General features: G+C 39.8%; 3 protein-coding genes across 3 annotated transcripts; 2 read left to right on the top strand and 1 right to left on the bottom strand.

Annotated features, from left to right (window-relative positions):
* The first annotated feature begins 296 nt into the window (after positions 1 to 296).
* On the top strand, positions 297 to 1501 carry LOC122004647 (receptor-like protein EIX1). Its single transcript, XM_042559500.1, has 2 exons — positions 297 to 546; positions 621 to 1501. Exons 1-2 carry the CDS (start codon positions 297 to 299, stop codon positions 1499 to 1501), a joined length of 1131 nt encoding a protein of 376 aa, XP_042415434.1.
* A 122-nt stretch (positions 1502 to 1623) lies between these two features.
* On the top strand, positions 1624 to 5679 carry LOC122004646 (receptor-like protein EIX2). The gene is made up of 4 exons (XM_042559499.1): positions 1624 to 2667; positions 3251 to 3376; positions 5516 to 5590; positions 5671 to 5679. Exons 1-4 carry the CDS (start codon positions 2083 to 2085, stop codon positions 5677 to 5679), a joined length of 795 nt encoding a protein of 264 aa, XP_042415433.1. The 5' UTR covers positions 1624 to 2082.
* An 8274-nt stretch (positions 5680 to 13953) lies between these two features.
* LOC122006741 (nuclear transcription factor Y subunit B-1-like) lies at positions 13954 to 14854 on the bottom strand. The gene has a single exon (XM_042562346.1). The coding sequence runs from the start codon at positions 14584 to 14586 to the stop codon at positions 14095 to 14097; it is 492 nt and encodes a 163-aa protein (XP_042418280.1). The 5' UTR covers positions 14587 to 14854; the 3' UTR covers positions 13954 to 14094.
* Between the last annotated feature and the right edge of the window lie 107 nt (positions 14855 to 14961).

Below are 14961 nucleotides of genomic sequence, written 5' to 3'. Positions count from 1 at the left end.
TGATGTGGAACATCCATCAGCTTGAAGCCTTGAACCACCGTGCACGTTGCTTCAGAATAAACAAGTCTCTTAACTGCTGTCCAATCACTTTTGTTTTTTTTTCCAACATCAGTACAAAGATTAATCCTCCAAACCCACGTACACATTAAAGCAATTAATGACTGAATAGCCGATACGAAGACTAGACCCTCCGAGTCTTAGATTCTCCATGTACACACCAAAGCAATCTATTCTAAATTATTCCACTGTTATATACCGATATCATCCAGGTATTGTATAGTTACTCCTTGAACATCATGGAGGTCGTCAGAGTTCCTCAATCCATGCCAATTGTCTTTGCTCTCTTCTTCCTGCTCTTCCAAGCAAGAGAGTTCAGTTGCTGCCATGATACAGAGAGGCAGTCGCTCTTGAAGTTCAAAAGAGGAATCACTGCAGGCCAATTGTCCTCTTGGGTCGGCAAGGACTGCTGCTTATGGCCAGGAGTTGGATGCAATAATTCCACTGGACACATTATCCACCTGAGCCTCCAAAATATCGGATTGGAAGGTGATATCAGTCCTTCCAATTGGCCGCCCTTGAGCACCTCACCTACTTGGATCTTAGTTCTAATGACTTTGAAGGCCCCCTTCCTGTATTCATGCATTCATTTCATGACCTGAGGTACCTTAATCTCTCTGGATTGTATCTCGAAGGACCAATCCCTCATCAACTTAGAAATCTGTCCAACTTACGAGTCCTTGATCTCTCATCCAACTCACTTTTGCTCCTTGACAATTCGCGGTGGCTTTCGAGGCTTGCTTCCTTGCAGCACCTCGACCTGAGCTATGTCAGCTTCGCGAGAGGGGTAAAATGGCTGCAAGCACTGATATTATATCAGTGCATTATTCCAGATCATATCCTCCCCTCTCTTCCTCATCTCAACTTTACATCTCTTGCCACACTTGATCTGTCCTATACCTATTTCAATTCTACTCTTCCTGGGTGGTTGCTCAATTTGACTAGCTTGGAATTTCTCTACCTCGGAGGAAACTACTTTTCTATTCCTTTTCCAGATGCTATCGAGAATAAAGTCTTTCTGAAAGAAGTCGACCTTTCCTATAATCATTTCATTTATGGTGACCCTTCAGTGAGATTAGAGGAGCACTGTCAGCTACAAGTACTTTCTTTATCCTGGATGAACATGACCGGAGACTTAAACCAATTTAAAGGAATGTTTAGCGGATGCATCAGGGAGAGTTTGAGGAGTCTGGACCTCGGTGGCAACCAATTGAATGGCAGTTTGCCGGAATGGCTAGGAGAATTCAAGAATTTGGAGTCTCTTCTCCTCTTCTCAAACTCATTTTCAGGTCCAGTGCCAACTTCTCTTGGTCGGCTCTCCTCCCTCCAGAACTTAATGCTCTGGGATAACCAACTGAAGGGCAGTGTCCCAGAAAGCCTGGGAGGCCTTTCAAGCCTTGCTAACTTGGTTCTTCGAAGCAACTCTTTCAATGAACAATATTGAGGGTCCAGTGCCCTCTTCTATGTGCAGAATGACAAATTTGCTTGCTGTTGACCTCTCGAGAAATCATCTCTCGAAAGAGTTGCCTAATTGCTGGCAAGATCTAACAGATTTGGCAGTTTTCGACATGTCGAGCAACAATCTCACCGGAGTGCTACCTAGCACAGTTTGTTCCATAAAAGCTCTGCTGTCTCTGCACTTGGAAAACAACAACATGAATGGGAATTTACCCATCTCCATGAAGAACTTGACAAGACTCAGAAGATCTCGGAAGCAATGAGTTCACTGGAGGTATTCCTTCCTCGATTGGACATGGACTGCCACATCTCAAGATTCTCATCCTTCGATCGAATAGGTTCCATGGTCATATTCCACCTCAGCTGTCAAACCTCTCTTCTCTTCAGATATTGGATTTATCACACAATAGTTTCATAGGAACTATACCTCCAACCTTTGGCAACTTCAGCTCCATCAGAATATCGCCTAAGAGTCTGGGGAAGATCGTCGATGTTGGCTCCTACAAAGAGACCATTTTGTTGGTAACTAAAAACCAAGAGAACTTCTATGACAAATTGCTTTCCATAATGACAACCTTGGACCTTTCAGATAACAACTTGTCCGGCCAAATTCCTGAACAAATCACGTCTCTTTTAGGCTTATGGAACTTGAATTTGTCAGGAAATCATCTTACCGGAGAGATCACTCACAAGTTCAGTCAGCTAATCGAGCTGGAGTCTTTAGACTTGTCGAGAAACCAGCTCTCAGGTTCCATTCCACCAGCATTGTCCAATTTGACCTTTCTGAGCCACTTCAATGTGTCCTACAACAACTTGACAGGGAGTATTCCATCAGGAAACCAACTGAATACCTTCACTGATCCATCTGCATTCATGGGCAACCCGTTTCTTTGCGGCTTTCCTTTAAACAACTCTTGTGACAAGGTAGTAACAGATGAGCCAGCTTACAAGAATGAGATCAAGACGCACAATCATGATGCGATTTGGTTGTATATCAGTGCGGTGCTAGGATTTGTGCTTGGATTCTGGGTAGTGTGGGGGGTCCTCTTGTTCAGCGAGGCTTCCCGGCATTCATATTTCCGTGTTGTGGATGACTTTTTTGATCGTGTGTATGTTTCAGTCGTCTTAAACTTTAGATTGATCAAAAGGAAGGTGTGGAATATAATAGAAAACAAGGTGTCGCTTAGTTGTGTTGTAGCTTTGTGCGAGTGTCTGTTTTGTAAGACATTGTCCTCTTCTTCTTCTCCTGAATTTGACATTGTTCACTATGCTCCTCTACTGTAATAAAAAGTTGCAAATTTAAATTTGGTTATTTATATGTGTATTTTTGTTTCATTTCAACACACGGTAAAATTGTTCTAGTGTAATTTTGAGATCCTGGGTTTGAATCATAGAAACAAAGATCGTGTACAATAAACCCAATATAATCCGATCATTCTCGGGAAAGTTATCAGACCTGCACAATTATTAGTGACTCTTCTTCTTAAAGCAAGCTCAATCAACATGCTAATGGAGGAAGAAGAAGAAGAGTTCCTGAGTCGCCTCAAGAACAGCTTCTGATGGCGCCGTTGACTCACATATTGACTCTGATTGTGGATCGAGCAAAAAGAGGAGGAGACGAGGCGAGTAATCCTTCGCCATCTCATTCCTCTTCCATTTCTTTCTCTGGTTAATCTTCTCATAGCGTTCTGCGGAGAGCGAATGGTGATCTGTGTTGTGGTCATCCTTCATGCAGGCTAAGAGAAAGGAAGTGATTACTTTGTCAGATTCAGTCGTCGTCGAAGCCAAAGCCAAACAGTTGGTATCATCGCTGGCGGAGCCAAGATTTGTAGCCCGCCTGGGCTGCAAATCTCCTCTAAAGGTTTCCCGGGCTAAGATCCATTTTGCTCTATTTGGGAATGAAAAAAATCAATACAATCAAAGTTAAAAATTAACACAACTTTAATTGGGTCACCGGGCTATAGCCCAGGTATCCTAAAGCCCGGCTCCGCGACGCCGATGAGTCACTTTGAAAATTTCTTCTCTCTCAAAACTAAAGCGCTTGGAGAAGGCAGAGAGATCTCTGAACTGCTAGATCTGTTGCTGAAGCTACTGGATCCGTCAGTGTTTAGCAAGTTTGGCATCCTTAAGTTATCTATCATTGGCATGGGAGGTGATGCGGTGGTAAAAGGTGAGGAAAAATAATCTACGTATAGGTCAAAGTCAAGACGATCAAAAGTATGGAATCGTCGGGCCACCAAAGTTGGCCGAGCGGGTGGCAACGGGTCGATTGGACATAGCCGCCCACTCAGCGAAAGGAGGATCCATGAAGAGGGTGACGCTCGAAGGCTCATTCAACCAGATTGCTCGCCCGGCCGAGTGATAGGCAACGCCCCAATAGCCTGACGACTAAAGAGAGAAGGATGGATGTTTGCAACTATGATGACCCTATAAGGGTTAGTCCGATCGGACCGCCTGTCCGATCGTACGAGGAATAACCTACCGAGTCGAGAGACTATGGAAAAGGACAACCTCGAGTGATCAGGCGGGGAATCCCGCTCGAGCGGCTCCTCCGCTCGGCCAAGCAGTGGGACCCCTTGCTTAGCTCATCATATTTTTCTGGGAGTTCGTGTTGCTGACAACAAAGCATGATTAGCTGACAAATCGTACGGTGGAAGCTTCAACTGTTATGTCAGGGATATCACGGCCTGTTAAGGAATAATGTCAAAGACACTTTTCTAACTTATCTTTTCATAGAAAAATTAGAAAAACGCACATGCGCTTTGAGAAACATGCATGTATGCTACAAATCCACTATATAAAGGGGGTCTATACGCCGGAGAAGGTATACGTTATTTGTGATTATGCTCTTGTTGCTGTTATAATTTTCTTTGTTCTTTATTATTGTCGGTAACTGACTTGAGCGTCGGAGGTCAACGCCGGGATCCCTTCCTAGACTCAGCACTAACGTTCTTGATTTTACAGAGTGAAGTGGAGTCTTCACACATTTAACTATAGAAGCACAGCCAGTTGTCTCCACCATTTTCAGACCGGAGGACCAGGAGGTATGGGAAACATCAGTCTTGCTCTAGAATTATACGACAATAAAAGAATATCTTTAGCAAAGAATTGTGTCTCTATATTAAGGGACATTGATTTTACTCGAGGAAAGTATGCTCTTATACATGTTTGAGAAGACTTTGGGAAGAAATGATGCATTTGGTTCTCAAAATATTAGCCTTTTCTTGATCAATAGCCATGGAGAAGAAAATTACTTGTAAATTAAATACTCTGTCAAAGTTATTGAACTTAAAGATACAGTTGGAGGAAAATACTTTGGATAGTGAAATATGGTAACAACCTTAGTTGTTTGAACTGAGCTATTGGTGCCTTCCTACACTCAATTTAAAAGCTTTCTAAGCTTTCTAAGAAGAAAAGAATAGTTGTAGTATAATGACTTTGTATTAAAAAAAAGTACTTTGTAATTTCACATTACATGAGTATCTATACTACTTAATAGAAACTCATAGACTGTACATCATTAATTAAATACATGAATTATAAGATTTATGTTTCACTTAATTCATGTACATTAAACATTTATAGTTCGTATTCAAGTTTCATTCAACTTCTAACGGTGGACACAATTCGATAGAGTTGAAATTGCTAAATGTCAAGAGAAGGAGATCAAGGCAAAATCACGAAATAATAAGTTGAAGGACATATGGCACCGTGTTGCTACAATTTTGCGACATGCATGGGAGGAGGCTCTTGAAGGCCTCCAACCATTTTACAAGCAACATATCAAGTGCTCTTTGAGGATGTGAAAATTATAGATTCAGATTTGAATGATAGAAAGCATAAGGCTTCATTTCACCTCAAGATTATTCAAGAAAGAGAATCACAAAGCAACATCATCTGTCATAAGTTGCCTCTCCACTTTTCCTTCCATGCACTAAGACTGCATATTTTGGTGTTTTCATGAACACATACAATTTGATTTATTTTGTTTCTATTACAGTCCCAGAAGACAGATTATGACAAACACATGGTTCATAGCTTTCAAGATATCCAAGAGGACAGGAAGCAACAAATGGTTGGTTGAGTTCCCTTTTTCTATGTTGCTTTTCAACTTGTGTTTTGTTTAAAATAACATCTATATACTATTTTTTGCAGGAACTGTGATATAGTAGAGTCGGCTAAGAGCATTAGTTAACTCAATACATCTCTTTGATACCTTGAGATATCCTTTAGTTATGACTTTTGAAGGTTGCCCAAGAAGCACTTATTTCAACAACCTTCAATGAACAACTCAATCTCTTTTCAGGAATGAACAAGCTGATCAACAAGAGAAAACTTTTTCCATTTCTGCAATAGCATCTTTTACCCCAAGTAAAACAGTTTCTGAATTTTCTCAGTTAGCAACCTGTAGAAGCATTGTCCTGTTCAGAAAAACTTCGACAACAAAACTCTAAGTGACTGGTCTTCCAGTTCTTGGGTAGTAATCAATGTCTCACCCACTCTTCTAAGGTTAAATCATGAATTGTTTTGATCCTACAGATTGGAAGTTTCAGTAATGTATGAGTGTTGAACTGAGAGAGTTATACTTCTCGACCCAATTGCATGATAAGGTACGAGAAAGGGAAAGTTTGAGTCTGAAAAATGCAAGTATTTATCAACTTATATGCTCCTTTTATTATTTATTAGTTCATGATTTGTTTAGTTCAGATATATAAATCTCACTTGATAATGAGAGACAATTGGTAATATATAAATCTGCAAGAGGTTTTTAAGGTGGTTGTCTATTGTTTTAGTTTTAGTTTATGGAGCATAACAATCTAGTAGTGGAGAGCAAATCTAAAAAATAAGATAAGTTGTTCTTGAGATGGCTGACGAACGATCAGTGAGTTATTTCTAATGTTGATGAAGTCACTGATGACCAAGAGCAGGAATGGGACGTCAAGGATGCTGGTTATCTTGAGAGAGAGAGAGAGAAGGAAGGAGGGGTAGAATGAAAGTCAAGGATATCTAACTCAGTCATTCTAACTCTCAAGATAGATTTTTATCGATAAAGAAATGAAGAAAAGGAACATTAATTTGCAAAACTATATATGTGTGTAATTGTATATCTGTGTGTACCACTAACCGCAAGAGCGAATGTCTTTTATATTATTGTTGTTGAATACTTTTCTTCATATATTAATTGATGATAAGATATTTGTCATACCTTGGTAAAAGAGATGTTACATTGTCGATATTTTGTATTGTAGAAAATAATCTTGTGTGAGTTATCATATGACAGGTGCACCATACTGTCACATGTGCTTTGACCATGCATGTGATATCTTACACAACATTGGTTGGTGGGGCCGAAGCGCCTAGTCGATGGAACCAACTGAATACTTCGCTTTAGGTATTAATTGATGATGGATATTTGTTATACACTGGTAAAGGAGATTTCAGATTGTTGATATTTTATACTAAGAAAAACAATCATGCACGAGTTAGCATATGATTGGTGCACCATGTCGTCCCATGTGCTTTGACCACCCATATGATACCTTACATGCCATTGGCTGGTGGGGTTGAAGCGTCGAGTCGATGAACCAACTGGAATTTGGAAAAAGTGTCCAATTGGTTAGACTGACTAGTGTTGGGTAGAGTGTGAACCGATCGATTGGATTTTAAACAGAGCGTCAGATAAGTGTAATTGAACCAAATGGATTGGTGGTGCTGAGCCGAATGTAGAATGAACGTTAGTCGATGATGTTAAGTTGAATGTTGAATGAACGTTTAATATGGTGCATAAAGGTTATGTCCAATAAGGCTAGGCAGTCAGAACTCAGAAGTTAAGGGGACGTGGTAATTAAAAGTCAGGGAGACGTGACAGTCAGAAGTCAAGGGGACGTGACAATCAGTAATTAGGGGAAAGGAGTTAGACCGTCTGACATCATCAGCCGCATTTCTCGGTCGGATACTGACATATCAAGATTCTAGATCAAAGACATGAGAGGTAGTCTGGAGTAAGGTTTGACATTCCCCGACTATCTGGTTCCTCAACCCGATCTACATAGACAGGCAAAATAATTTTCGGTCGGCCTTTCAGTACTCCAAGCGTGAAAGATGAGACACTTGTCGCAGCTCGTCTCCCTCATCAAAACTCGGGTCAGGCGCCACACCCTAACGATCAGCCTGAACTACTCTTTGCTAAACTCGGGTGGGACATGTAGAAATTAATAAATAGAGGAAAAAAATAATATAAAGCTTTTTATCATTTTATTACTAAAGCCAATAGACAAATTATCCAAAACAATAATGGAAAGATTAAATAAGGCATACAATTATAATAATTATAAACATAGTAATAAAATAGACTTAGAAATATTATTTTTACTATTTGATTCATGTCGATCTTGATTGTGTGTCAAATATAATAAATTCTAATTGATTGAAATCAATTAGAAATTATTTTCATTATTGTCATTATCCCCCGACAAACTCAACGGGAGTGCATGAACGTTGAGTTTGAGTGCTAACTTGGTGAAACGTTGTCTAGATAATGGCTTGGTAAATATATCAGTAATTTGATCTTTCGTAGAGATATAAGAAACTGAAAGTTGTCGAGTCGCCACACGCTCGCGAACAAAATGAAAATCAATCTCTGCATGCTTGATACGAGCATGAAAATCAGGATTTGCTGCAAGATAAGTTGCTCCAATATTATCACATGAAAGAAGATATTGTAGCCAAATAATTTCTGACGTTGCGTTAGCGATAACTTTATATTCAGCTTCACTACTCGAGCGAGAGACTGTAGGTTGCTTCTTTAAAAGCCAAGAAATAAGATTTCGCTCAAGAAATATAGCATATCCACTAGTAGAACGTCTATCTTCAGGAGATTCAGCCCAATCTACATCACTGTAGGCAATCAACTCAAGTGAAGATTGACGATATAAAAGAAGACCACACAGAATAGTGTCTTTTGAGATATCGAAGAATTCTCTTAACACTTTCCCAATGATGTTCAGTAGGAGCATGCATAAATTAACAGGCACGATTCACAACGAAAGTAATATCGGGTCGTGTAATTGTGATATATTGTAGGGCACCAATAATACTACGGTAGATCTGGGGGTCAGACATCGAAGAGGAGGATGAAGGTGCAGTAAAATCATCCTCAATGATTGGTGTCGAGATAGGACATGCACCATCCATTTTAGCTCGTTGTAGGAGTCCAGTAATGTATTTGCTCTGAGAGAGAAGACAACTTTCAGAATGTGAGAGAAACTCTATGCCAAGGAAAAAAATGAGCATTGCCAAGATCCCGAATAGGAAATTCTTGACAGAGAAGATGTAGTAAAATAGTAATGTCGTTTTGATCACTACCAGTTATTAATATATCATCCACATAAATCAGAACAAATATTGAAAATTCCTCATTACATTTGTAGAATAGGGAAGAGTCTATTTTTGAGCCAGAAAATCCCTGAGTATGAAGCTAGGTAGATAGACGATAAAACCATGCACGAGGTGCTTGTCGAAGATCATATATAGACTTCTGAAGTTGACACACATGTGTTGAAAGTTGCGGGTGGATGAATTCAGGAGGTTGCTCCATATAAACAGTTTCTTTAAGATGTCCATGAAGGAAAGCATTGGAAACATCTAATTGGTGTATTGGCCAATTAGAGCTTACAGCTATAGATAGTAACAATCGGATAGTTGTAATTTTGACGACTGACTAAAAGTATCATTAAAGTCAATACCCGGTTGTTGATTAAAACCTTTAGCAACAAGCTGAGCTTTGTAACATTCAATAGAACCATCTACTGTTGGTTAGTCCTAGGAAAACGTACCGGTTCCACTGTACAAATTTTTTTTGTACAAGTGTCAAACCTTTCCTTAAATAACCTATTGTGTTCATTAGAAGTTAAATTAGGAATTGCAGACGAAACTTAACATCATTGATTCCAAATTTAACTTATCTGTTCTTAATGGTTTAGATTTGAATCGCAAGCGGAACTTAACACTATTGATTCAAATCTACCTAAGTTATTAATTCCATAAATATTAATTCCCAAAATTAGCTTCCAGGACTGCATGGCGAGGCACATGGCCTTCTTGCCTAGAGAAAGTCTTTTAAGGAAAGCTAATATTTATTTCCTTAAATAACTCTAGGTTAACCAAAAAGAACAATTGAATCAAAAATTCGAAAAATAAAAGAAAAGAAACACAACCTCGAAACAAATCCGAAAACTCTAGAATCATATGCCTCTTGTATTTGGTATTTCCAAAAATAACTATACAAAGAAAACTAGTATGATGCGGAAAACAATTACTAGTTATACCTTTCTTTGTAAGCAAATAACCTCTTGATCTTCTATCGTATTCCTCTTCTAACCTCGAGCGTTGTGTGGGCAACGATCTTCCGAGATGAGAACCACCAAGCACCTTCTTCTTCCTTCTAGGTTTCGGCCACCACAATTCTCCAAGAGAAGTAGAGGTCCGACCACCACCACCAAGCTCCAAGGGATGCATGAAACAAAACCTCCTTTCTCTCCTTCTTCTCCTAGCTAGAACCGGCCACCATCAAGAGCTTCAAGAGGGGTTGCCGCCAGCCACAAGAAGAAGAGAAGAGGGAGAAGCTAGGACCGGCCACCAAGGAGGAAAAGAGAGGAAGAATAGAATAGAGTCGTTAGCCATTAAGGCACCTCTACCCCTTCTTTTATAATCCTTGGTCTTGATAAATAAGGAAATTTTAAATAAAAACTTTCTTAATTTCTTTGCCATGAAAAATAAAAATTATTTTAATTAAAAACAATTTTCTTCTCTTAATAATAATGGTCGGCCACCACAAGCTATAAACAAGGAGAGTTTTAATTAATTAAAACTTCCTAATTTATCTCCAGAAATTTATAAAAATTTCTCCAATAATTTTAATCCCTTCATGGTTAGTAAAAAAGAAATTTTATAAATTAAAATCTTTCTTTTAAACATGTGGATAATTTTCAAAAAGGAAAGTTATCTCTAAAAATTAAAATATCTTTTCAATCTACAAATAAGGAAAGATATCAAATCTTTTTTTAATTTTTTGTAGAAACTAATAAAAGAGAATATTTAATTTTTAAACTCTCTTTTAAAACATGAACATGGTTAAAAAAGGAAAGTTTTCTCAAAATTAAAATATCCTTTTAATCTACAAATAAGGAAAGATTTCAAATCTTTTCTTAATCTTTTGTAGAAAGATATAATAGGAAAGATTTAAATTTTAGACTCTCTTTTAAAACCATGATATCCACATAAGAAATAATTTTAATAAAAAATTCCTTTTAATTTTCTAGTGGTCGGCTACCTAAGCTTGGGACCCAAGCTTTGGCCGACCACCAACTTGGCTCAACCTTTGGGTCTTGGCCGGCCCTAGCTTGGGTTCCAAGCTAGCTTGGCCGACCACCAAAAGTGGGTAAGAAGGTGGGTATATGGTGGGTATAAATCTCTATATACAAGAGGCTACGATAGGGACCGAGAGGAGGAATTGGTTTTTGTCTCCCGATGAAATTAAGCTTCCCGTGTTCGCCCTGAACACACAACTTAACTTCATCAATAATAATTCATACCACTAAAGAATTATTATTGAACTACTGCACCAATCCCAAATTACATTTTTGGGCTCCTTCTTATTATGAGTGTGTTAGTCTCCCTATGTTTAAGATGTCAAATGTCCACTAATTAAGTGAGTTACTGACAACTCATTTAATTAATATCTTAGTCCAAGAGTAGTACCACTCAACCTTATCGTCATGTCGGACTAAGTCCACCTACAGGGTTTAACATGACAATCTTTATGAGCTCCTCTTGGGGACATTATCAACCTAGATTACTAGGACACAGTTTCCTTCTATAATCAACAAGTCACACTATAAGTAACATCATTTCCTAACTTATCGGGCTTATTGATTTATCGAACTAAATCTCACCCATTGATAAATTAAAGAAATGAATATCAAATATATGTGCTTGTTATTATATTAGGATTAAGAGCACACACTTCCATAATAACTGAGGTCTTTGTTCCTTTATAAAGTCAGTATAAAAGGAAACGACCTCTAATGGTCCTACTCAATACACTCTAAGTGTACTAGTGTAATTATATAGTTAAGATAAACTAATACCTAATTACACTACGACCTTCTAATGGTTTGTTCCTTTCCATCTTGGTCGTGAGCTACTGTTTATAATTTATAAGGTGCTGATAACATGATCCTCTGTGTGTGACACCACACACCATGTTATCTACAATATAAATTAATTGAACAACTACATTTATCATAAATGTAGACATTTGACCAATGTGATTCTTTTTTCTAGATAAATGTTTATACCAAAAGCTAAGCTTTTAGTATACACTCTAACATCTACACGATACTTAATTCGGTAAACTCATTTAGAACCCACAATATTCATGGATGGGGTACGAGGGACTAAGCTCCAGGTTGCATTACGAAGAAAAACATCAAATTCTGTAGCCATCGCAGCACACCAATTTGGATTTTTGACTACCTGTGTAAAACTAGAAGGTTCAACAAAATTTGAATAAGCAAGAAGAGCACGTGAAAGAGGATAACGAGTGAAAACTGGTTGACATCGTGCATAAATATCGCTTAGAGGAAGCATCCGCCGAGGAATATCATCATCAGAGCTACTCGGAGATGAGAGGTTAGACAGACGAGAATCAGAACTAGAGAGTGGATCTTCACTAGTCACCGAGTCCACAGGAATTTGTGGAGATGGAGCATGAGAATCAGAACTAGAGAGTGGAGCACCACTAGCCGTTGAGTCTTAAGGAATTTATGGAGATGGAGCATGAGAATCAGAACTAGAGAGTGGAGCACCACTAGCCGCTGAGTCTTCATCAGGAATTTGTGGAGATGGAGCAGGACCCAAGATACCATCCCCCCTTGTTCTTTCAATATGTCCAGATGGAGCAATATGTGGGGATTCTAGTATATTACTCGGTGATATTAGAAATGTGAGGGAATCGTAACAATGTCAGGGAATCGTAACAGTCTATCAGGGAATAACTGTCATATGTCAAGGAATATTCCAATGGTATGCTGTCATCTGCGAGTAGAAACCTTCTTTCAATTCATAAGAGGGTGTCACGCGTCCTCCATCACCCGACAGACCCTGACACCCGACATTTTCTGACATCGGTCAGGCTCCAGAGGTAGGCACGGTCATATAAAAAGGGAGGTCTTCTCCCTTGAGCAGGTACGCACACATTCACACTTATCTTCTACAGTTCTTTTTCTTTCGTACACTGTTCTTCTAGGGAAAAAGAACCTGACTTGAGCGTCGGAGGGTCTGCGCCGGAAACTTTTTCCCTGATTTTTTATCTCTAACGTTTCGTGTGTTTGTCTGAGTGTGCACAGAGTCCAAGTACCGCCGGTTTAGTCACCGTCGTCCGTCAGTCCCACGTGGGGGGTCCGTTTTCCTGGGTACATATGCTAGGGGTGTCCAAGTCGCCTCTCCGTCAACACCAATAACATCTCAGCCGACTTTCGTATGACTCAAATTCCGAACAACATCAACATAAATTGGTGTCAATGGGTTGAATGCTGCATGAACATCAATCAATGGTGCCTAGCCAAATCTCGAATGCTGAATCAGTTTGGGCATGGCGAGCCGATAGATCAACCCAAGCGGAAGTGACCCGATTGACCCCCTTGAACTATTGACCACTCCCTCAACAGAATTATCGACACACATGAAACCTCTAATTAATTATTCCCGTATCATTAAGTAAATGCACAATGTTTGTGATATAGAGAAGTTGCTTCGCTATTTAGACCTAAGAGGAGTTTGAAGCTAGAGTTACAACTTTGCATCTCTACAATAGCTCACCAAACCAACCCGCGAACTATTTTAATTTGCTTCTATTTCTAACTAAAAACCTCGTTCGAAAGCGGATGAACTGAGGCTAGCACACGCGGATTCCCGGCTCACTCACTCGCTCGCCTCTTTTGCCATAACAATTTTGATCCAAATGGACCAAAAAATCTTAAGAGCGTGATGCTAAGACTTATTATAAGCATGGCCGGCCTCCAACCTCGACCTTTCTTAATTATTCCGTGTGGCTTTGGAGATTAAGAGTCAAATGGAAATGGTGTGTATATATATATATATCAATATACAGTCTGATTAATTTAATTAATTATTTTCTTGATTTTATTTTCTGGTTAATAAATTAATCGGTTGTGTAATCATCATGTCGACTTCAAGTAGAAGCCACAGCCCACAGCTGTTAATTAATTAGGTCCATGAATGTTACAGCAGAGGCCTAATCACAAGTGGAAGCAGAAAGCAAATAAAGCCTTCCATTTGCCCCTTAATCACGTAGATGAGATGGGGAGCACATGTGCTCCAGATTTTTGTTGGGTCGCATTTATAGAATTAATGCGCGACATGATATGACTTTGACAATTTAAATCCAACATTTTTTTTCAAAAAAAAAAGTAAATATTTTAGGTAATTAACAGTGCATTAGTTTGAAGATTAAGGATTAAATATTAATTCATTAATGAAATTAAACACAATTACAGATCATATTCTGCCGTGTCTTCCACCTTCGCTAGTGCTTCCCAGGGGATGAAACGGTGCCCCCGGACCGTAGATCATCTGGCGGCCGCCGCCTCTCGTTTCCATCATCCCGCCGCCGAAGTCGTTTCCCGAGGAGGAGGAGGCACCAACTGCTGCTTTGTCGACTTCTGTCTCGCGGAATCGCTGGAGGTAGGTCTTGAGGGGTTCGACGTAGTCGTCGAAGCCGAGGGTGGCCATGGCCCAGAGGAGGTCGTCGCCGTTGACGGTCTTGCGCTTCTCGCGCTGGCACTTGTCGGAGGCCTCTCCGGTGACGAAGCTGATGAACTCCGACACGCACTCCTGCACCGTCTCCTTCGCCTCCTTCGACACCTTCGCGTTCGCCGGCAGCGCCTTCTTCATGATCCGGCTCACGTTCGCGATAGGAAGGAACCGGTCCTGCTCCTTACCTGCCGCACCGCCGCCCTTTCCGCCGGACTCGTTGTCGGAATCCGCCATGCAAGAAATCACAGAGGACGTATAGCTAGCTACTAGCACTGATCGATCGAGCTCCTTCAACGATCAAGAAAGAACGTACAGGATTAATTTAAAGGAATCGAGAGAGGAAAAGGAGGTTTTATAAAGGTCGATCGATGAGCTAGGAATCCGTGGAAGGGATCAAATTTTTATGGATTTGATCGGATCGTCGGCCGTCGTGGTGGATTCTTCCACCGCCATGCCACCACCACAGCAGCCGTCTGTGTACAAGAGGACAGAGTGAGGAACAGATCGGAGGGGCCTTATATTACAGAAAATTTCACTTTGGTCCTTTAATTTAATTGGCTTAAAAAATTATTTATAAGTTTGATAAAATTTTATTGATAAATTTAAAAC

This window comes from Zingiber officinale, chromosome 7B (genome assembly GCF_018446385.1).
Source record: "Zingiber officinale cultivar Zhangliang chromosome 7B, Zo_v1.1, whole genome shotgun sequence".
NCBI classification, from domain to species: domain Eukaryota; kingdom Viridiplantae; phylum Streptophyta; class Magnoliopsida; order Zingiberales; family Zingiberaceae; genus Zingiber; species Zingiber officinale.
Note: the sequence above shows the minus strand (reverse complement) of the source record. Positions and strands in the feature narration are given on the sequence as shown.